Source organism: Phyllobates terribilis, unplaced genomic scaffold, assembly GCF_046119375.1.
Source record: "Phyllobates terribilis strain yellow unplaced genomic scaffold, ASM4611937v1 Scaffold_1__5_contigs__length_1240528914, whole genome shotgun sequence".
Lineage (NCBI taxonomy): Eukaryota > Metazoa > Chordata > Amphibia > Anura > Dendrobatidae > Phyllobates > Phyllobates terribilis.
In genome coordinates, this window is record NW_027362761.1 from 610607148 (window position 1) to 610631452 (window position 24305).

At 50.7% G+C, this 24305-nt stretch overlaps 1 protein-coding gene and 1 pseudogene across 1 annotated transcript in view; both read left to right on the forward strand.

The window, feature by feature from the left end:
- LOC141165233 (uncharacterized) overlaps positions 1-12326 on the forward strand; it is a 57336-nt gene extending 45010 nt beyond the window's left edge. The window contains exon 10 of the mRNA XM_073650859.1: positions 11714-12326. Coding sequence (XP_073506960.1) covers positions 11714-11805 — 92 coding nt within the window. The 3' untranslated portion in view covers positions 11806-12326. The remainder of the gene's footprint in view (positions 1-11713) is intronic.
- The window catches only part of LOC141272630 (uncharacterized), a 70929-nt pseudogene extending 46843 nt beyond the window's left edge, over positions 1-24086 (forward strand).
- Positions 24087-24305: the final 219 nt, after the last annotated feature.

Sequence of the window (24305 nt, forward strand, 5' to 3'; positions counted from 1 at the left end):
TGTGCCGTGGAGGGAGGGGAGGAGGGTGTCCTGTGTGCCATGGAGGGAGGGGAGGAGGGTGTCCTGTGTGCCACGGAGGGAGGAGGGTGTCCTGTGTGCCATGGAGGGAGGGGAGGAGGGTGTCCTGTGTGCAATGGGGGGAGGGGAGGAGGGTGTCCTGTATGCCATGGAGGGAGGGGAGGAGGGTGTCCTGTGTGCCATGGGGGAGGGTGTCCTTTGTGCCGTGGAGGGAGGGGAGGAGGGTGTCCTGTGTGCCGTGGAGGGAGGGGAGGAGGGTGTCCTGTGTGCCGTGGAGGGAGGGGAGGAGGGTGTCCTGTGTGCCATGGAGGGAGGGGAGGAGGGTGTCCTGTGTGCCATGGAGGGAGGGGAGGAAGGTGTCCTGTGTGCCATGGAGGGAGGGGAGGAGGGTGTCCTGTGTGCCGGTGAGGAGGGTGTCCTCTGTGCCATGGAGGGAGGGGAGGAGGGTTTCCTGTGTGCCATGTAGGGAGGGGAGGAGGGTGTCCTGTGTGCCGTGGAGGGAGGGGAGGAGGGTGTCCTGTGTGCCGGTGAGGAGGGTGTCCTATGTGCCATGGAGGGAGGGGAGGAGGGTGTCCTGTGTGCCATGGAGGGAGGGGAGGAGGGTGTCCTGTGTGCCATGGAGGGAGGAGGGTGTCCTGTGTGCCATGGAGGGAGGAGGGTGTCCTGTGTGCCATGGAGGGAGGAGGGTGTCCTGTGTGCCGTGGAGGGAGGGGAGGAGGGTGTCCTGTGTGCCATGGAGGGAGGGGAGGAGGGTGTCCTGTGTGCCACGGAGGGAGGAGGGTGTCCTGTGTGCCACGGAGGGAGGGGAGGAGGGTGTCCTGTGTGCCACGGAGGGAGGGGAGGAGGGTGTCCTGTGTGCCATGGAGGGAGGGGAGGAGGGTGTCCTGTGTGCCATGGAGGGAGGGGAGGAGGGTGTCCTGTGTGCCATGGAGGGAGGGGAGGAGGGTGTCCTGTGTGCCATGGAGGGAGGGGAGGAGGGTGTCCTGTGTGGCATGGAGGGAGGAGGGTGTCCTGTGTGCCGTGGAAGGAGGGGAGGAGGGTGTCCTATGCGCCATGGAGGAAGGGGAGGAGGGTGTCCTGTGTGCCATGGAGGGAGGGGAGGAGGGTGTCCTGTGTGCCATGGAGGGAGGGGAGGAGGGTGTCCTGTGTGCCATGGAGTGAGGGGAGGAGGGTGTCCTGTGTGCCATGGAGGGAGGAGGGTGTCCTGTGTGCCATGGAGGGAGGAGGGTGTCCTGTGTGCCATGGAGGGAGGAGGGTGTCCTGTGTGCCGTGGAGGGAGGGGAGGAGGGTGTCCTGTGTGCCATGGAGGGAGGGGAGGAGGGTGTCCTGTGTGCCACGGAGGGAGGAGGGTGTCCTGTGTGCCACGGAGGGAGGGGAGGAGGGTGTCCTGTGTGCCATGGAGGGAGGGGAGGAGGGTGTCCTCTGTGCCATGGAGGGAGGGGAGGAGGGTGTCCTGTGTGCCATGGAGGGAGGGGAGGAGGGTGTCCTGTGTGCCATGGAGGGAGGGGAGGAGGGTGTCCTGTGTGCCATGGAGGGAGGGGAGGAGGGTGTCCTGTGTGCCATGGATAGAGGGGAGGAGGGTGTCCTGTGTGCCATGGAGGGAGGGAGGAGGGTGTCCTGTGTGCCATGGAGGAAGGGGAGGAGGGTGTCCTGTGTGCCATGGAGGGAGGGGATTAGGGTGTCCTGTGTGCCATGGAGGGAGGGGAGGAGGGTGTCCTGTGTGCCATGGAGGGAGGGGAGGAGGGTGTCCTGTGTGCCATGGAGGGAGGGGAGGAGGGTGTCCTTGTGCCATGGAGGGAGGGGAGGAGGGTGTCCTGTGTGCCATGGAGGGAGGGGAGGAGGGTGTCCTGTGTGCTATGGAGGGAGGGGAGGAGGGTGTCCTGTGTACCATGGAGGGAGGGGAGGAGGGTGTCCTGTGTGCCATGGTGGGAGGGGAGTAGGGCGTCCTGTGTGCCATGGAGGGAGGGGAGGAGGGTGTCCTGTGTGCCATGGAGGGAGGGGAGGAGGGTGTCCTGTGTGCCATGGAGGGAGGGGAGGAGGGTGTCCTGTGTGCCATGGAGGGAGGGGAGGAGGGTGTCCTGTGTGCAATGGGGGGAGGGGAGGAGGGTGTCATGTATGCCATGGAGGGAGGGGAGGAGGGTGTCCTGTGTGCCATGGGGGAGGGTGTCCTTTGTGCCGTGGAGGGAGGGGAGGAGGGTGTCCTCTGTGCCGTGGAGGGAGGGGAGGAGGGTGTCCTGTGTGCCGTGGAGGGAGGGGAGGAGGGTGTCCTGTGTGCCATGGAGGGAGGGGAGGAGGGTGTCCTGTGTGCCATGGAGGGAGGGGAGGAAGGTGTCCTGTGTGCCATGGAGGGAGGGGAGGAGGGTGTCCTGTGTGCCGGTGAGGAGGGTGTCCTATGTGCCATGGAGGGAGGGGAGGAGGGTGTCCTGTGTGCCGTGGAGGGAGGGGAGGAGGGTGTCCTGTGTGCCATGGAGGGAGGGGAGTAGAGTGTCCTGTGTGCCATGGAGGGAGGGGAGGAGGGTGTCCTGTGTGCCATGGAGGGAGGGGAGGAGGGTGTCCTGTGTACCATGGAGGGAGGGGAGGAGGGTGTCCTGTGTGCCATGGTGGGAGGGGAGTAGGGTGTCCTGTGTGCCATGGAGGGAGGGGAGGAGGGTGTCCTGTGTGCCATGGAGGGAGGGGAGGAGGGTGTCCTGTGTGCCATGGAGGGAGGGGAGGAGAGTGTCCTGTGTGCCATGGAGGGAGGGGAGGAGGGTGTCCTGTGTGCAATGGGGGGAGGGGAGGAGGGTGTCATGTATGCCATGGAGGGAGGGGAGGAGGGTGTCCTGTGTGCCATGGGGGAGGGTGTCCTTTGTGCCGTGGAGGGAGGGGAGGAGGGTGTCCTCTGTGCCGTGGAGGGAGGGGAGGAGGGTGTCCTGTGTGCCGTGGAGGGAGGGGAGGAGGGTGTCCTGTGTGCCATGGAGGGAGGGGAGGAGGGTGTCCTGTGTGCCATGGAGGGAGGGGAGGAAGGTGTCCTGTGTGCCATGGAGGGAGGGGAGGAGGGTGTCCTGTGTGCCGGTGAGGAGGGTGTCCTATGTGCCATGGAGGGAGGGGAGGAGGGTGTCCTGTGTGCCGTGGAGGGAGGGGAGGAGGGTGTCCTGTGTGCCATGGAGGGAGGGGAGTAGGGTGTCCTGTGTGGCATGGAGGGAGGGGAGGAGGGTGTCCTGTGTGCCATGGAGGGAGGGGAGGAGGGTGTCCTGTGTGCAATGGGGGGAGGGGAGGAGGGTGTCCTGTATGCCATGGAGGGAGGGGAGGAGGGTGTCCTGTGTGCCATGGGGGAGGGTGTCCTTTGTGCCGTGGAGGGAGGGGAGGAGGGTGTCCTGTGTGCCGTGGAGGGAGGGTAGGAGGGTGTCCTGTGTGCCGTGGAGGGAGGGGAGGAGGGTGTCCTGTGTGCCATGGAGGGAGGGGAGGAAGGTGTCCTGTGTGCCATGGAGGGAGGGGAGGAGGGTGTCCTGTGTGCCGGTGAGGAGGGTGTCCTATGTGCCATGGAGGGAGGGGAGGAGGGTTTCCTGTGTGCCATGGAGGGAGGTGAGGAGGGTGTCCTGTGTGCCGTGGAGGGAGGGGAGGAGGGTGTCCTGTGTGCCGGTGAGGAGGGTGTCCTATGTGCCATGGAGGGAGGGGAGGAGGGTGTCCTGTGTGCCATGGAGGGAGGGGAGGAGGGTGTCCTGTGTGCCATGGAGGGAGGAGGGTGTCCTGTGTGCCATGGAGGGAGGAGGGTGTCCTGTGTGCCATGGAGGGAGGAGGGTGTCCTGTGTGCCGTGGAGGGAGGGGAGGAGGGTGTCCTGTGTGCCATGGAGGGAGGGGAGGAGGGTGTCCTGTGTGCCACGGAGGGAGGAGGGTGTCCTGTGTGCCACGGAGGGAGGGGAGGAGGGTGTCCTGTGTGCCATGGAGGGAGGGGAGGAGGGTGTCCTGTGTGCCATGGAGGGAGGGGAGGAGGGTGTCCTGTGTGCCATGGAGGGAGGGGAGGAGGGTGTCCTGTGTGCCATGGAGGGAGGGGAGGAGGGTGTCCTGTGTGCCATGGAGGGAGGGGAGGAGGGTGTCCTGTGTGCCATGGAGGGAGGGGAGGAGGGTGTCCTGTGTGCCATGGAGGGAGGAGGGTGTCCTGTGTGCCGTGGAAGGAGGGGAGGAGGGTGTCCTACGCGCCATGGAGGGAGGGGAGGAGGGTGTCCTGTGTGCCTTGGAGGGAGGGGAGGAGGGTGTCCTGTGTGCCATGGAGGGAGGGGAGGAGGGTGTCCTGTGTGCCATGGAGTGAGGGGAGGAAGGTGTCCTGTGTGCCATGGAGGGAGGAGGGTGTCCTGTGTGCCATGGAGGGAGGAGGGTGTCCTGTGTGCCATGGAGGGAGGAGGGTGTCCTGTGTGCCGTGGAGGGAGGGGAGGAGGGTGTCCTGTGTGCCATGGAGGGAGGGGAGGAGGGTGTCCTGTGTGCCACGGAGGGAGGAGGGTGTCCTGTGTGCCACGGAGGGAGGGGAGGAGGGTGTCCTGTGTGCCATGGAGGGAGGGAAGGAGGGTGTCCTGTGTGCCATGGAGGGAGGGGATTAGGGTGTCCTGTGTGCCATGGAGGGAGCGGAGGAGGGTGTCCTGTGTGCCATGGAGGGAGGGGAGGAGGGTGTCCTGTGTGCCATGGAGGGAGGGGAGGAGGGTGTCCTTGTGCCATGGAGGGAGGGGAGGAGGGTGTCCTGTGTGCCATGGAGGGAGGGGAGGAGGGTGTCCTGTGTGCTATGGAGGGAGGGGAGGAGGGTGTCCTGTGTACCATGGAGGGAGGGGAGGAGGGTGTCCTGTGTGCCATGGTGGGAGGGGAGTAGGGTGTCCTGTGTGCCATGGAGGGAGGGGAGTAGGGTGTCCTGTGTGCCATGGAGGGAGGGGAGGAGGGTGTCCTGTGTGCCATTTAGGGAGGGGAGGAGGGTGTCCTGTGTGCCATGGAGGGAGGGGAGGAGGGTGTCCTGTGTGCCATGGAGGGAGGGGAGGAGGGTGTCCTGTGTGCAATGGGGGGAGGGGAGGAGGGTGTCCTGTATGCCATGGAGGGAGGGGAGGAGGGTGTCCTGTGTGCCATGGGGGAGGGTGTCCTTTGTGCCGTGGAGGGAGGGGAGGAGGGTGTCCTGTGTGCCGTGGAGGGAGGGGAGGAGGGTGTCCTGTGTGCCGTGGAGGGAGGGGAGGAGGGTGTCCTGTGTGCCATGGAGGGAGGGGAGGAGGGTGTCCTGTGTGCCATGGAGGGAGGGGAGGAAGGTGTCCTGTGTGCCATGGAGGGAGGGGAGGAGGGTGTCCTGTGTGCCGGTGAGGAGGGTGTCCTATGTGCCATGGAGGGAGGGGAGGAGGGTTTCCTGTGTGCCATGGAGGGAGGGGAGGAGGGTGTCCTGTGTGCCGTGGAGGGAGGGGAGGAGGGTGTCCTGTGTGCCGTGGAGGGAGGGGAGGAGGGTGTCCTGTGTGCCATGGAGGGAGGGGAGGAGGGTTTCCTGTGTGCCATGGAGGGAGGGGAGGAGGGTTTCCTGTGTGCCGTGGATAGAAACCATTACACTCCTCTCAGCTCCATCCGCGGGAGGGAATTAACAACCCCACTCCCTCTCACTTCCCTCCCGTGGACTGAGCTGAGAGGAATGTGACGGCTTCTCCCCTCCTTCCATGGCACACAGGACACCTTCCTCCCCCCATGGCACACAGGACAGCCTTCTCCCCCCATGGCACACAGGACACCCTCCTCCCCCCATGGCACACAGGACACCCTCCTCCTCTCATGGCACAGAGGACACCCTCCTCCCCCCACGGCACACAGGACACCCTCCTCTCCTCGTGGCACACAGGACATCCTCCTCCCCCCTTGGCACACTGGACACCCACCTCCCCCACGGCACACAGGACACCCTCCTCCCCCCACGGCACACAGGACACCCTCCTCCCCCCATGGCACACAGGACACCCTCCTCCCCTCATGGCACAGAGGACACCCTTCTCCCCTCATGGCACACAGGACCCCCTCCTCTCCCCGTGGCACACAGGACACCCTCCTCTCCCCGTGGCACACAGGACACCCTCCTCCCCTCATGGCACACAGGACACCCTCCTCCCCTCATGGCACAGAGGACACCCTTCTCCCCTTATGGCACGCAGGACACCCTCCTCTCCCCGTGGCACACAGGACACCCTCCTCTCCTCGTGGCACACAGGACACCCTCCTCTCCCCGTTGCACACAGGACACCCTCCTCCCCCCATTGCACACAGGACACCCTCCTCCCTCCATGGCACACAGGACACCCTCCTCCCCTCATGGCACAGAGGACACCCTTCTCCCCTCATGGCACACAGGACACCCTCCTCTCCCCGTGGCACACAGGACACCCTCCCCCCCCCCATGGCACACAGGACACCCTCCCCCCCCCCATGGCACACAGGACACCCTCCTCCCCTCATGGCACAGAGGACACCCTTCTCCCCTTATGGCACGCAGGACACCCTCCTCTCCCCGTGGCACACAGGACACCCTCCTCTCCCTATGGCACACAGGACACCCTCCTCCCCCCATGGCACACAGGACATCCTCCTCCCCCCATGGCACACAGGACACCCTCCTCCCCCCATGGCACACAGGACACCCTCCTCCCCCCATGGCACACAGGACACCCTCCTCCCTCCATGGCACACAGGACACCCTCCTCCCCCCACGGCACACAGGACACCCTCCACGGCACACAGGACACCCTCCTCCCCCCATGGCACACAGGATACCCTCCTCCCCTCATGGCACACAGGACACCCTTCTCCCCTTATGGCACACAGGACACCCTCCTCTCCCCGTGGCACACAGGACACCCTCCTCTCCCCGTGGCACACAGGACATCCTCCTCTCCCCGTGGCACACAGGACAGCCTCCTCTCCCCGTGGCACACAGGACAGCCTCCTCCCCCCAATGGCACACAGGACACCCTCCTCCCCCCAATGGCACACAGGACACCCTCCTCCCCTCCCTCCATGGCACACAGGACACCCTCCTCCCCCCAGTGGCACACAGGACACCCTCCTCCCCCCAATGGCACACAGGACACCCTTCTCCCCCCAATGACACACAGGACACCCTTCTCCCCTCATGGCACACAGGACACCCTCCTCGCCTCCCTCCATGGCACACAGGACACCCTCCTCGCCTCCCTCCATGGCACACAGGACACCCTCCTCGCCTTCCCCCATGGCACACAGGACACCCTCCTCGCCTTCCCCCATGGCACACAGGACACCCTCCCCTCCCTTCTTCAGGAAGGGGCAGAGAGGGAGTTGTGCTTAGTGGCTCACGGTGCACATTACCCACAGCCACTGTAACGAGTCTGGAGAGGCCCCTTATACAGTAACATGCACTGCACACTCTGAGGTCTCATCCCCTGTTAGCCAATCACAGACTCCGCTTTATGAGCACATCTATGGGGGGCTGTCAGGGGATGAAGAACAAGTGTCTTCTGTGCCCTGGAGTCATATGTAGGAGCAGAAGACGACCATGGACGACTCTGATCAGAAGAGCCAGTCGTGTCCGCACATTGCAGATTTGGATGTGACCGGCTCTGTGTGCATAGGAGCGCAGTGGCAGCCGGCTAATGACATGCACGAACCTGGTCTATGAAACAGACCTGACTAGTACATGCTATGGTCGGGCTATATAGGAGAACCTAATTTTTGTCTATACATTGCAATATTATAGTATGACAGTGTATATGTTACGGGTCCGGGTGATGGAACCTCTGTGCCGCGGTGCAAGGAGGGACCCAGAGGGGCGTAACTAAGTATCAACCCTGACCGACCCTAGTCGGACGGCGGCAAACGACACCTTAATCAGGGAGGGACCGAGCAGAGGGACCAGGTGCTACTCTAGGGACGGCCTTGTAAGAGAGCAGGTTGCTACCACCGGTCAGACAGCAGGGACTGACCGGTATAGCGGATGGACACAACAGGCAGGCAGCAGTCTCTGGGTTAGCTGACGGGTGGTCACGGTACGTGACGGAAGAAGTCTCTTGGCAAGCAGGTAGGTGGTCACGGCAAGTGACAGCGGGAGCCTCCATGTAGGCTAGCAGGTGGTCACGGCAAGTGATGGCAAGCAGGCTGTAGTCTCTAGGTTGACAGGCAGGTGGTCACGGCAATTGACGGCAGAGCCTCCAGGAAGGCTAGCAGGTTACAGGCGGGTAGCAGACGTGCGCTCCCAGGTGAGCGGGTTTAGCAGGCACGACAGGTAGCAGGCAGGTAACTGGCAGGTACTTCCTGGAATGAAGGTGGACTTACCCATAGACAGACTGGCGGATGACCGGAGGCAGACTGTCGGGCAGGAGGGTAGAGAAGCTGGCAGACAGGACTGGTAGTCAGACTGGCAACGGGCCCTGAGGGCTGAAGCAGAGGTAAGTATTCTGTGCTACAACTTTGCTCGGGCACCTCCATTTTGGAGGAGGTGCCTTAAATATGGGAGGTCCTCCGGCAATTGGCCGGGGACTCCTTAGGACGGCGCGCGCGGTCCCTTTAAGAGAGGGGGAGCGCGCGCCCTAAGCAGAGTGCCGGGGAAGGAGCGCGCGCGGACAGCAGCGGGGAGAGGAGCGCTGGAGGACTCCGCGCCAGGAGCGGGAAGGTGAGAGGGACGGCGTCTCTGCCTAGCAGGGGGCAGAGACGCTGATGCTACAGTATAGAACAAGCGATCAGACAATCGCAAATTCAAGTCCCTTAAAGAGGGTGTCCTCTACTTTATGATTAATAACTAGTGTTGAGCGAGTATGTTCTGTCCGAGTATGCTCGGGCGAGCACCGAGTATTTACAGCTGCTCAGTGATATGGTTGAATCGCTCCCGTGTGCATGATTTGCAACTGTTTGACAGCTTTATTACATGTGAGGAATGTGAAAGAAATAGACATTCCTCACATGTAATAAAGCTGTCAAACAGTTGCAAATCATGCACAGGGGAGCGATTTAACCACATCACCGAGCAGCTGTAAATACTCGGAGCTCGGCCCGAGCATACTCGCCGAAAGGGTTAACAGAACATACTCGCTCAACACTATTAATGACCTATGGTTAGGATAGGTCATCATTGTCTGATCGGTTGGGGTTTGACAACCGGCACCCCCGCCGATCAGCAGTTCCCGGTGTCGGCCAGCTGGAGATGCTAAATCTCAGAGCTGCTCCGTCTTCTGATGGTGGCTGTGGCAGGTACTGCACTAGTGATTTCAATAGGAGGCGGATGTACGGTACCCAGCCACGGCCACAATCATAAGATGGAGAAACACTATATATACTGTATGTATGTATGTGTGTGTGGTTAAAAACTCCGTCGTCCCTCGTCTCCTCCACCTGCACACACCGGCTGTCAGTCACACTGCTGTGGCCGTGCTCCCACCGCGCAGTAGCATTGATTGACAGCAGTCCTGGACTGGTTTACTGACTGCAGGAAGGGACGATTAAACGTCATTTTTAGAGACTTATATTTAGCATTTTGTGCATGTTCAGACGTATCACATGTGCAGCAGGTTCAGCTGCATATAGGACAAGTAGTGTAGAGAGGCTCCAGGGGAGATAAAGAGGGTAGGGAGGCTCCAGGGGATGGTAGTGAGGCTCTGGGGGGTAGTGAGGCTCCGGGGGGTAGTGAGGCTCCGGGGGGTAGGGAGGCTCCGGGGGGTAGGGAGGCTCCAGGGGGGTAGGGAGGCTCCGGGGGGTAGGGAGGCTCCAGGGGGGTAGGGAGGCTCAGGGGGGTAGGGAGGCTCCGGGGGATAGTGAGGCTCCGGGGGGTAGGGAGGCTCCAGGGGGGTAGGGAGGCTCCGGGGGGTAGGGAGGCTCCGGGGGGTAGGGAGGCTCCGGGGGGTAGGGAGGCTTCAGGGGGGTAGGGAGGCTCCGGGGGGTAGGGAGGCTCCGGGTGGTAGGGAGGCTCCGGGGGGGTAGGGTGGCTCTGGGTGGTAGTGAGGCTCCGGGGGGTAGTGAGGCTCCGGGGGGTAGGGAGGCTCCGGGGGGTAGGGAGGCTCCGGGTGGTAGTGAGGCTTCGGGGGGTAGTGAGGCTCTCGGGGGGTAGTGAGGCTCCGGGGGGTAGTGAGGCTCTCGGGGGGTATGGAGGCCCATTTGCACTACAAGTTGCTCACATACTGGGATCGTTCCACTTTCTACCTCTGTAGATTTTCCTTCTCAGACATTGGGAGAAGGACTCCGCGGTGCCTCTCTGGTCAGTATATGGTTTAATATATAGTTAATTATTTTTTTAAGTGATGTCTGTTCTGATAGTAAAACGCACAGCTTGGTGAGGAGGGTGGTCCCAGATATAAGTTCTGCAGAGGGTCCCTTAACTGTCAGTGTCCGCACCTGGGGCCTGTAATTAGGATTAACCCCTTAATGTGCCTTCAGTGCTATTTCAGTCTTTTAAGATTTCCCATCATGCCCTTAGTCATACTGAGGACATGATGACGGTGGCCGGAGCTCGACTCCTCCTGGCCGCCTGTGTGACTCGTCAGTCTCATTTGCATGCGGTAATGAAAGATTAAAACTCCATTTTTAATTGTGTGGACACTTTTGTACACTGAGGGCGAGATAGGAAGCTTGAGAGAGTGAAATGTCACTGGTGGTACATTAAGGGGGTAAATGCTGGTGACAGGTTCCCTTTAAGAACTGTCTATTTGCTGTCTAATCTCTGCCACCCCTGACTTGTGCCAATGTCACCAGATTATAAGTGTTATTCACTTGTCATTGTGTTAATGTTATGGCATGTAGTTGTCCTCCTTATTTTAATCAAATAATTTTTATTGAAAAACTCCAAATAGAAATTTTCCATCTTTCAGATCACATAAATGACACAGTAATTCCATAGCGTCAACCATAAAGTATCTCAACTTCATTTCCCTAAACCCAAATCCCAACATCCCAGAGCACAGCCGTTCTAGAATAACGGAGTATAACATTCATAGAAGGGGGAAGAAGATAAAAAAGTAACTAACAAAGGGAAAGCAGCGTTAATATTCTATCTCTAATTAGAAGATCCGTGGGCCGCCCTGAAGTATCCAACCAAGGACTCCATGTCGTTTCGAATTTGCGAATAGAGATACGTTTATGATAGACTCCTATTTCCATCCAGATTATATTATTTATCCTTCGTTGTCGCTCTCCCATAGATGGAGGTTGTGCGTCTAACCAGTGAAACGCAAGAAGTTTACCTGTTTGAAATAAGATACGAGAGATATCTACGAATAGGGGCAAGTCGGGATCCACTCGACCCTCAAATATTCCCAATATACATATATGGGGATCTGTTAACAGTTTCACTCCCTTTCTATCAAGGATATGACCTCATTCCAAAATGGGCCTATCTGTCTACACTCTCACATCATATGCGCCAATCCCGCACCCAGGGCATTTTGCATCATGGCAATATCCTATCTGGTGTAAAAAGCTTGGAGCTTTGTATAGTCTGTGAATTAATTAAAGCTCAAAAAGCCTTTGTGCCTCACAGGGAGATAATTTGGGAACAATTTCTAGAATAACTCTCACCATTGCTCCATCGATATAGGGCCTACATCCCCCTCCCATTTAGCTTTACCTGTCAGAGGGTGATTATCTGGCCCATCAAGAGTCACTCTCATTTCATCAGTCCATAAAAGCTTTGAAAAATCAGTCTTAAGATATTTCTTGGCCCATTCTTGGCGTTTTATCTTATGTTTCTTGTTCATAGGTGGTGGTTTTTCAGCCTTCCTTACCTTGGCCATGTCCCTGAGTATCGCACACCTTGTGCTTTTTGATACTCCAGAAACGTTGCAGCTCTGAAATATGGCAAAACTGGTGGTGAATGGCATCTTGGCAGCTTCACGCTTGATTTTCCTCAATTCATGGGCAGTTATTTTGGGCCTTTTTTGGCCAACACGCTTCTTGCGACCCTGTTGGCTATTTGCCATGAAACGCTTGATTGTTCGGTGATCACGCTTCAAAAGTTTGGAAATTTCAAGATTGCTGCCTCCCTCTGCAAGACATCACACAATTGTGGACTTTTCAGAGCCCGTCAAATCTCTCTTCTGACCCATTTTGCCAAAGGAAAGGAAGTTGCCTAATAATTAAGCACACGTTATATAGGGTGTTGATGTCATTAGACAACACCCCTCCTCATTACAGAGATGCACATCACCAGATTTACTTAATTAGTAGTTGGCTCTGAAGCCTATGCAGCTTGGAGTAGGACAACATGTATAAAAAGTATCATGTGATCAAAATACTCATTTGCCTAATAATTCTGCACACAGTGTATGCTAAGATCCATAAGACCCTATTGAGCTGAAAGCATTTGACAGTGTGGATTGGAGTTATCTGTGGGCAGTTTTGAAAAAGATGGGCTTTGTCCCTTACTACATTGCTTTAGCCCGGCTGTTATACCACTGCCCAGTTGCTAAAATTTGAGTGAATGGTCAACTCTCTGAGACTTTTAAATCACTGAGGGCCACTAGACCGGGATGTCCATTGTCGCCCTTTCTCTTTGTGCCAGCCATTGAACCCTTGGCATGTCGCTTAAGAGAGTCAAGAGATTTTACTGGTTTTAAATGTGGAGAAATAGAGGAGTGAGTGAGTCTCTATGCAGATGATGTGCTGCTTTTTATAGATAACGTAACATCCTCAATTAGTCCAATAATGTCAATCATAAAGGACTTCGGGAGGTTGTCAGGTTCATCAATTAATTGGAATAAATCTGTCCTGATGCCAGTAGATCCTCTGCCCCATTCTCCAATAGTGGAACAATCTCAGTTACAAATTGTGGACAAGTTTAAATATTTGGGAAGAACTGTCAGTACCAAGACTAAAGAATATGGAACATTAAGCGTAGACCCTTTGTTAGATAACTTTAGAACTAAGGTGAATGCATGCTCCCAACTCCCCCTATCACTTGTAGGTAGAGAAAATCTTATTAGGATGATCCTTATGCCACAATTGTTATATGTGCTACATAACGCTCCCTGTTGGCTTCCTCTCCCCCCATATTTCGTAAAGTACAAACCATGTTCAGGGTATTAATATGGCGTGAACAGCATGCTCGAATAAAGCTACAAACTCTTCAATGTGATAAGGATGAGGGTGGACCGACCATTCCTGATCCATGGCTGTATTTTATTGCATCCCAGTTACAGCACTTCCATGGATGGGGAAGTAGAGATGACACGGGCAAGTCGGGTGATCTTCTTTTACAGAATATGAAATGGGCTTCACCTCTGTGTCTTCTGCAGTCTGTGATTTCTCCCGGAGGGAATCCTCTTACTCCCACACTGGCGTTAGTCTATAAAGTGTGACAGAGGAAGGAAACTTATGGGTATTAAGGGATTCGCCAAATACGCACCGCTAAGGCGTAACCCCAATTTGGGTGAAGTATCAAAGTTAAAGGACTTTTCTGATTGAAAGCAAAAAGGGATCCGGTCGATAGAACAATTATTTACGAACTCTGGCCTTAAAAGTTTTCAACAGCTCCACGAGGAATTCAATTTATCGCGTAACACTTTTTACCAATACCTACAAATCTGACATGCTCTTTGGCAGCGTCCAAGGACATAACCGCCCTTGTGCCATCTCCCTTTGAGCTTATTTGGAGGTTGAGGAATAGACGTCTCAGATTTATAGCGGTAGATGCATTTGACATAAATCCAGATTAAGGTTTTCAGAGAAGTAGTACATGAGGATCAATCTATTGGCTAAAATCTTAGCCAGTAGTTTAATATCCACTGTGAGTAGAGAGATTGGCCTATATGACTCAGGTTTTGACATATCTTTCCCGGGGTTTAGTATTGAAACTGTTATGGCTTCATTCTTAGAATCTGGTAGGGAGCCCCTTTCTAGTGCCTCCTTAAAGGGGTTTTTCCATGAACAAAAGTTAATTTTAATCAATAGATCTTGGAATAATAATAACTTCCACAATTGGATGTATTTAAATAAAATGTTCCTGTGCTGAGATAATCTTATAAATGTGCCCCTGCTGTGTACTGTGTAATGGCTGTGTCTGACCATGTACAGAACACGGTCAGATCATACCACATCTCCTGGGCAGGGGAGGAAACAAAAGAGTATACAGACATTACAGCAGGGGATCACAGCTGATTCTTTCTTTGAAGTAAAACATTGTTTAAAAACAGGTAAGAAATGTTTTATCTCACAAAAAGAATCAGCTGTGATCCCCTGATGTAATGTCTGTATACTCTTTTGTTTCCTCCCCTGCCCAGGAGATGTAGTATGATCAGATACAGCCATTACACAGTATACAGCAGGAGCACATTTATAAGGCTATGTGCCCACGATGCAGAAATGCTCCGGATTTTTCCTGAGCGTTTCTGCATCTCCCTGGCAGAAAAAATGCATGCGGATTGTACATGCGGATTGTACGTGCGGATTATACGTGCGGATTGTACGTGCGGATTGTGCATGCGGATTGTGCATGCGGATTGTACGTGCGGATTGTACGTGCGGATTGTACATGAGGATTGTACGTGCGGATTATACGTGCGGATTGTGCATGCGGATTGTACGTGCGGATTGTGCGTGCGGATTGTACGTGCGGATTGTACGTGCGGATTGTACATGTGGATTGTACATGCATTTTTCCTGCCAGGGACATGCGGATGTGAAGCGTTCTTCACATGCATTTCCGCATGCGGGTTATCAAGCACTTTCCGAGCTATTTTAGCATCACTTGGAAAGTGCTTGACAACTTGATCACACTATATAAATCCATGCAAACGGCATGGATTTATATAGTGTGACGTGACCCGAGAGAATGTAAAAAAATAAAAAATAAATCTATACTTACCTTCTGATGGTCCCCGGTGTCTTGCTTCGCTCCGTCTTGGCTGCCGTTAGATCGCGGCACACTGCACTGAAGGACCTGCCGTCACATGACTATGACGTCAGCGCAGGTCCTTCACTACACCGCGATTTGCCGGCAAGGGAGAACGAGCGCAGCGGGGGCCATCAGAAGGTAAGTATATATTTATTTTTTATTTTATTCTTTTTTTTTTTTTTACAGTTTCTCTGGTACCCGGGTCCGGAGGAAAGTCTCCTGTCCTCCACACCCGGGTGCCATCCGCACATTGGAACACGTAGAATGCGAATGTACAGATACAGTGATGCGGATTCCATGCGTTCCAATGCAAGTCAATGGCGGCGAAAACGCAGCGCTTCCGCAAAATAATTGGTAGCGCTTCTTTTTTTTCCACAATGATAATCCGCAGCGGAAATTTCCGCAGCATGTGCACAGCACACGCGGATTATCATTGGGGAACATGGCGGACCTTCTACCATGCGTTTTTGCAGCATTTTTGCCGCTGCAGAAACGCTTAAAAAACGCATCGTGGGCACACTGCCTAACATTATCTTAGCACAGGAACATTTTAGTTAAACACATCCAATTGTGGAAGTTATTATTTTTTCAAGATCTGTTGATTATAATGAACTTTCTTCATGGGAAAACGGCTTTAAAGACATATAAGAGCTTTGGCAACAGTACCTCTTTATTTAGTTTATAAAATCCCCCTGGGAGATCATCAGCACCAGGTGCTTTCTCATTTTGCAAGGTTTGTAATGCATCATTTATTTCCTCCGAGTCCAGGGGCTGATCCAACACCCCCCTTTTAGCTCTAGACAGGAAGAGCAATTCCATCTAAGTAAGAGACAATATCTCCTTCCAAAGCATTAGTCTTAGATGTGTACACATTCGTATAGTAAAAATGGAGAAGTTTAATAACCAAGTATTGGCACCCCTGCGATTCTGTCAGATAATACTCAGTTTCTTCCTGAAAATGATTGCAATCACAAATTCTTTGGTCTTATTCTCTTCATTTAATTTGCTTGCAAGGAAAAAAACACAAAAGAGAATGAAGCAAAAATCAAATCATTGATCATTTCACCCAAAACTCCAAAAATGGGCCAGACAAAAGTATTGGCACCCTCAGCCTAATACTTGGTTGCACAACCTTTAGCCAAAATAACTGCGAACAACCGCTTCCGGTAACCATCAATGAGTTTCTTACAATGCTCTGCTGGAATTGTAGACCATTCTTCTTTGGCAAACTGCTCCAGGTCCCTGATATTTGAAGGGTGCCTTCTCCAAACTGCCATTTTGAGATCTCTCCACAGGTGTTCTATGGGATTCAGGTCTGGACTCATTGCTGGCCACCTTAGAAGTCTCCAGTGCTTTCTCTCAAACCATTTTACAGTGCTTTTGGAAGTGTGTTTTGGGTCATTGTCCTGCTGGAAGACCCATGACCTCTGAGGGACACCCAGCTTTCTCATACTGGGCCCTACATTATGCTGCAAAATTTGTTGGTAGTCTTCAGACTTCATAATGCCATGCACACGGTCAAGCAGTCCAGTGCCAGAGGCAGCAAAGCAACCCCAAAACATCAGGAAACCTCCGCCATGTTTAACTGTAGGGACCGTGTTCTTTTCTTTGAATGCCTCTTTTTTTTTTTCCTGTACACTCTATGTTGATGCTTTTTCCCAAAAAGCTCTACTTTTGTCTCATCTGACCAGAGAACATTGTTCAAAAATGTTTTAGGCTTTCTCAGGTAAGTTTTGGCAAACTCCAGCCTGGTTTTTTTATGTCTCGGGGTAAGAAGTGGGGTCTTCCTGAGTATCCTACCATACAGTCCCTTTTCATTCAGACGCCGACGGATAGTACGGGTTGTCACTGTTGTACCCTCGGACTGCAGGGCGGCTTGAATATATATATATATATATATATATATATATATATATATATATATATATATATATATATATATATATATATAGAAATATAATATTATATAGGCTATTTCAGTCTGTGCTTTAACTATAGTTGCCAGTAGGTGGCCCGCAATCTCACCCTCTATAAAGTATATTTGCTTAACAGTTGTTTCTGAGAATCTAATGATAGCAAATGATCAGTCAATATTTTCTGTGCATTTTCCCATTCCATTTTACTTGTCACAGAGATATCTGCCACATAAAATGCTTCCTTTTCGCAAACATTCTGTTGCAATTTTTGGGTTAACTCCTTTGTTTTGGATTTTACCTTATTGATCTCCCCTATGCATATTCCCTGTACATATGATTTCATAGCATGCCATATAAAACTTGGAGATGACGACCCATCATTAAAACAAAAATATTCTAAGCTTCTAGAGCTAAGAGTAGGACCAATTAGTTGCAGCCAAAAAAAGATTGAGGCGCCATGTATATCCCCCCGGAGACCTCTCAACACCTATCTGCAGTTGTACCTGTATAGGCGAGTGGTCAGAGACACTCCTTGGCAGATACCTCACCGATTTAATATAGGGTATGATTGATTCAGAGCCAATAGCTAGGTCTATTCTTGACAAAGAATGATGGGAGGCGGAGTAACAGGAATATTGTCTGACATCGGGTGCCATATTCTCCATACGTCCACCATGCCTACCTCATCTAGCAGATACTGTAGAGCTGTATAGTTGTTTTCCTTATTACCGGCACTTTTGCTGACTAGCGTCTTCATTGTGAGCTTCATAAAATATATGTAGAAATCTCTTTTGTGTTGTAGATTAGCTGTGATTTTTTTCTATCTTTCATTTTCATAGGAAATCCTTGTGAGAATAACGGTTTATCACTAAATTGTAAAAAAGAAGATATCAGGAAGCACTCTAATGGAGAAAACCTCATCACCCTTCCTGCATCTCCTGGACTTCACAGCACTTCACCTTCTTATAATCCTCCTGATCATGAGGAATCATCTCCTGAGCAATCTCACATTGTTACCACAATTCCAGGTGAAAAAACGGATACAAGATTTCAGTGTGACAAGCAACTTACTAAAAGCTCAGCTCAGACACAAAGAAAACACAAAGGAGAGAAGCCATACTCCTGTTCAGAATGTGGGAAATGCTTTACAACTAAATCAAAATTCATTAGACATGAGAGAATTCACACAGGAGAAAAGCCATTTTCATGTTCGGAATGTGGGAAATTCTTTACAGATAAAGGGAGTCTTATTAGACATCAGAAAATTCACACAGGGGAGAAGCCATATTCATGTTCAGAATGTGGGAAATGTTTTCGAGATAAATGGAATCTTGCTACACATCAAACAATTCACACCGGGGAGAAACCGTTTTCATGTTTACAATGTGGGAAATGCTTTACACTGAAATCAAAACTTCGTAAACATCAGAGAACTCACACAGGAGAAAAGCTGTATTCATGTTCAGAATGTGAGAAATTCTTTACAGATAAATCAGGTCTTATTAAACACAAGAGAAGTCACACTGGGGAGAAGCCGTATTCATGTTCACTCTGTGAGAAATGCTTTACAGATGAATCAGGTCTTATTAAACACAAGAGAAGTCACACAGGAGAGAAGCCGTATTTATGTTCACTTTGTGAGAAATGCTTTACAGCTAAATCAAGTCTTCAGAAACACGAGAGAAGTCACACAGGAGAGAAGCCATATTCATGTTTAGAATGTGGGAAATGCTTTACAGGTAAATTTAGTCTTATTATACATCAGAGAATTCATACAGGTGAGAAGCCATATTCATGTTCAGAATGTGGGAAATGTTTTAGAGGTAAACCAAATCTTGTTACACATCAAAGAATTCACACCGGGGAGAAACCGTTTTAATGTTTACAGTGTGGAAAATGCTTTATAGAGAAATCACAACTTCATAAACATGGGATAATTCACACAGGAGAAAAGCCGTATTCATGTTCACGCTGTGAGAAATGCTTTACAGCTAAATCAAGTCTTGTGACACACGAGAGAAGTCATACAGGAGAGAAGCCGTATTCATGTTCACAATGTGGGAAATATTTTGTAAAGAAATCAAATCTTGTTAGACATGAGAGAAGTCATACAGAAAAGAATCTGTAATTACGTTCACTGTGTTTTATAAATGTTTTCAAAATTCTATTTTTATTGAAGGGTTATATAATTTTCAATTGCAAACATAAAAAAGAAACGAACAATAAACAGGACAATATCAGTATCATTATATCATAGAATACAAATATAACGTCCAATAAAACACCAAGTTATAGGAAGAAAAAGGAGGGGAGGGAACATTTTAAGCCATCAGTATTACAATTATGAAGTTACTAAAATCCAATGGAAACCATACATAGTTCAGCCAGGCGCGGACCAACGCGGAACACAATCCGTACTGAGCAAAAACGCACCGGAGTAAAGGGTGGATGACAGTCTGATGAAAGGCGGGCGGTAGGCTTCAGATTCCTGGGATTCAATCCAGTCTCTCCAAGTCTCACAGTATCTATTACAGTGAGTGGGGGATTGGGTAATCAAATGTTCCATCCTATTTAGAAGGGCTATTTCAGAGAACTACTCCTCCAGACTAGGCGAAGAAATACATTTCCAGTGACGAGGAATGATATTCTTAGCAGTCTGTATAAGGTAGCTTATTAAAGATCTTTGTATCTGGTGAAACTAGTTGGGATCCTAAAGAGCAAAAGAGATTCAGGAGAGTCGGGCACAGAGAGACCAGTCATTTTTTTAATAGACTGAATTACCTGAGTCTAGAAACCTTTTATTATGGGACAGCTCCACCAAATGTGTGTCATCGTCCCCTCTTCCACTCCACATCTCCAGCATCTATTGGATACTGCGGGAAACCACTTATGAAGTAATACCTGAACCTGGTACCATCTGGAGATGATCTTAAAAGAGGTCTCTTGAGCTTTAGTTGCAATTGAAGTTTTGTGAGCAAATTAAAAACATTTATCCCATTGTGAGTCCTCAAAAGATTTGCCCTGTTCTCTTTCCCATTCAGCGCAATAGGGTGGTCTAGTATGGCTATTAGGTGTTTATAGAGCAATGAGATGGAGTGCAAGGGTGGAGACGATGAGAGGCACAGTTTTTCAAAATGTGTAAGATCCCTATTGAGCCGTTTATCTTTTCTAACATGGGAATAGTCTATAGTCGTAGTCGGCTCTTGGAGGGATAGAGCAGTCCTGAAATATCTCGTTGATGCGTTAGATAGTACATGAACAAAGTGAAGAGGGTGATATTTACCCAGAAATCGATTGGCAGATAAAAAGGTGGGATGGTCTGAGATTGGGTATAATGGGTCCTGTGGGTCAATGAGAGAGATCTTATTATCTCGACGTAGAGATAGGCTTGTTGAGAGGGTTTAAGGACTGAGGGATGTGGGTTCCAGGGGAGTGTAGTTAATGCCCTTGGACATATACAGCTCTGGCCAAAATTAAGAGAACACTGCAAAATTTTCAGTTTCTCTGATTTTTCTCTTTATAGGTGTATTTTTGAGTAAAATGTACATTGTTGTTTTATTCTATAAGCTACTGACAACATGTCTCCGAAATTCAAAGCCAAAAATTTTGTATTTATTTGCAGCAAATGAGAAATCGACAAAATAATAAAAAAGAAACAGTGCTTTCAGTCCTCAAATAATGCAAAGAAAACAAGTTCCTATTCATTTAGAAACAACAATACTCATGTTTTAACTCAGGAAGAGTTCAAAAATCAATATTTGGTGGAATAACCATGATTTTTAATCACCGCTTTCATGCGTCTTGGCATGCTTTCCACCAGTCTTTCACACTGCTTTTGGATGACCTTATGCCACGCCTGGCACAAAAATTTTAGCAGTTCTTCTTTGTTTGATGGCTTGTGACTATCCATCTTCCTCTTGATTACATTCCAGAGGTTTTCAATGGGGTTTAGGTCTGGAGATTGGGCTGGCCATGACAGGGTCTTGATGTGGTGCTCCTTCATCCACACATTGATTGACCTAGCTGTGTGGCATGGGGCATTGTCCTGCTGGAAAAAATCAGTCCTCAGACTGGGGGAACATTGCCTGAGCAGAAGGAAGCAAGTCTTTTTCAAGGATAACCTTGTATGCGGCTTGATTCATACGTCCTTCGCAAATATTAACCTGCCCAATTCCAGCCTTGCTGAAGCATCCCCAGATCACCACTGATCCTCCACCAAATTTCACAGTGGGTGCAAGACACTGTGGCTTGTATGCCTGTCCATGTCTCCGACTAACCATTAGACAACCAGGTGTTGGACAAAGCTGAAAATTAGACTCATCAGAGAAGATTACCTTACTCCAGTCCTCTATGGTCCAATCCTTATGGTCTTTGGCAAACTTCAGCCTGGCTCTCCTTTGCTTCTCATTGATGAAAGGCTTTTTTCTAGCTTTACATGACTTGAGGCCTCTAGGAGCCTGTTACGAACTGTACTTGCCGTGTACTTCACCCCAGCTGCCATTTGCCATTCCTTTTGAAGGTCACTTGATGTCATCCTGCGGTTGCTGAGTGACATTCGAATAAGATGACTGTCATCGCAGTCAGTGGAGAGTCACTTTCGCCATCTACCGGTCTGTAGCTTTGTTGTCCCCAATGTCTGCTGCTTGACCTTGTTGTAATGGACTGCCGTCTTCGAAATTTTAAGGATGGAGGCAACATGACGCTCACTGTATCCCTCTGCTAGTAAAGCCAGAATTGAGCCCTTCTTTTTCTCACTCAAGACTTTTCAACTCTTTGGCATGGCTAAAAGTTATTTTTCATTCAAATTACTTTTGGGCTATTCCTAGTACTTGTTTTGCCATCCAGCTTGTCCTATTGCAAGAGGATTGTGAAGACCACGGAAGTGTTTTTTTATACTTTCCCTCGTTATATAAGACTTGGTTCAGGTGATCACCTAATCAGAAGCACATTAAGTAGAATGAGGTGGACGGTGGTTGGAATTTAACTGACACTGGAATGGAACGGCCGTCAGACATGTAGAGATGATGATTTTTAGAAAACTGTGCAGTGGTCTCAATTTTTGCCAGAGCTGTAGTTTGTGCTATATTAACCCAAAGCTTCCCATGTTGATGGTGAAAATAATCACGTATTCTGGCATGGACTGCCGCCATGTAGTATTTTCTACAATCCGGGAGACTGAGGCCTCCCATCTGTTTAGACCTGACAGATATATCACCACTAATACGTGGACGACCAGTCGGCCAGATGAACTTACAAAAGCTACTACTTAGATATTTTGAAAAATTTAAAGGATTCTGGTCGAGATAGTTTGAAAAAGGTAAAGCAGTCTAGGTAAAACATTCATTTTTAATATATTTACTCTGCCAAACCATGAGAAATCCTTCACATTCAATGAATTATGGTCCTTATGGATTTGACCAAGTAAGGTTTTGTAATTGAAGTCAAACAGTCGAGAAAGATCACTATGTATGAGTATCCCTAAGTATTTTATACACTGTGATGGCCAACAAAAAGGAAACTTTGATTGGATGATAGCCTGAGTGGTAGTTGGCAAGGAAACATTGAGAGCCTGAGGTTTTGAAGTGTTTATTTTGAAATTGGACCGTGTGTCACGATCCACTTCTGCCATGATAGATGGAATTGACGTATGTGGGCTTGTAATGTATAGAAGGACATCATCCGCAAAGGCGGAGCATTTATATTCCATTTGCCCTATAGTGATACCTTTAATATCAGTGTTATCGCGAATAGAGGATAGTAAATGTTCCATCACGAGGATGTACAGGAGAGGGGAGAGAAGGCTGTCTTGTTCCATTAGAGATTGTGAATGATGGGGACAGGGTTCCATTTATCTTTAATCTCGCTGAAGGGTTATAATACAATCGCTATAAAGAGTTCTCCTATATTGAGTTTTTTGAGGGAGTAATAGATGGCTGACCATGATATTCTGTCAAATGCTTTTTCAGCATCAAGTGACAGCATTAAAAGAAGTATGTTTCTTGTTTGAGTGTAGTGAATATGTACTCATAAATGAGTGCGCCCACATTGATAAGTAAGACTTTAATTAATATTTCACTGAACACGAGAACAATTTCTAAAATGTTCCTGTCCCCGATGACCAGCGCCACACGAGAGAGGGATTCCACCACACAAGGACATAAAACCTACTGAATAAAAGGGCAGCACCTCTCCCCCGCATCAGTTGGGTTCCTGTGCTTGATGGAACCTGAATATGAAGAATCAGGAGCCGAAAGTCAAGAAACGTAGCCAGGCCCAGTTACCTGGAAGAACGGCTACTTGCCTGTATCGCCAGTGTCGGGTCCTGGAAGCGCCTCCGCCCGTCCAGTGGGGGCTCGTGTAGATGCAAGCGCTGGAGACTGTTTGTATGTCTGCCGGCCGCTGCGTTGTTCAGGTCTGCATATGCGCTGGGATTGATGCGCCCTGATGATGAGCGTGCTGGAGATTTCTGACCCGGAAGTGTTGGATTGCACTTCTGGGGGATCCAGGGGAGGCATGCATGGGGGGAGGAGTTGTAACTGGTCCCTCAATTAAAATGAGGTCTGACTGCTGTAGGGGTTTTACTCGCTGGGGTGCGACGGGAGGAAAGCAGGAGGCATGATGCTTTAAAAGTTCATGTGGGTTTATTGTTTCATAAACCCAGAAGCAAAACAGAAAAGCAAATGGCCTTGAGATCAGGCAAACAAAGTAAACGTCCTTAGCAGGTCTCTGCTCACTCAGGCCTGTGTGGCACACAAGCTAGGGTAGCATCCAATGTCCTGGCTTGGTCTGAAGACAAACACACACAGGAGGCCATCTCCCTCCAAGCACACAGACCATGTGCCAAACAACAGCCTCCATTTTATAGGTTATTAACTACACCCAGAGGTGAGGTATGTGGGTTGCTGGATCTGCCCATTCTCTCCTAGCAACCCATACTCCGGCTCCCAGGTGCACCAATTAGTCCTCTTAGTGCATGCGTGCACTAGAGAAAATACACTGGGTTTCATCACAGAATCTAGCCATCTGTGTGATACAGTACATACCTCCCATTGACTACACGGCCATTAGACACTTTATACTGCCAAAAGAGAGGGTTTGTTCCGGCTGTCCTTCCCCTAGTGATATGAAAGAGCAGTAGCACCAGCATCAGAGTGAACACGGCTGCGGCAGTCTCACAAGTGACAGAAGTGACAGTAAGACCAGCCAGAGAAGCAGAGAGTGGGTCGTGAATCCACAGAGGAGAATAATCGTGTGATTTGATCCAGCCTCTGAATCTGGCACCCTTATTTTAACATCAGGATAGTGACTGATCTTTGTGAAAGTTCACCATGGTAATTACATCCCTTTTTCTTTGTCTTTAATTACTAGGAAAGACCTAAGAAATACATAGTAACGTAGGTTGAATAAAGACCTCGGTCCATCAAGTTCAACCTTCTTCCCCCAATTGTACTCCCTACTCTAACACTACACTAACTTACTAACTGGGACTATGCCTCACAATATATTATCATTAGTGATGAGCGACTGTATTCGTTACTATTCGC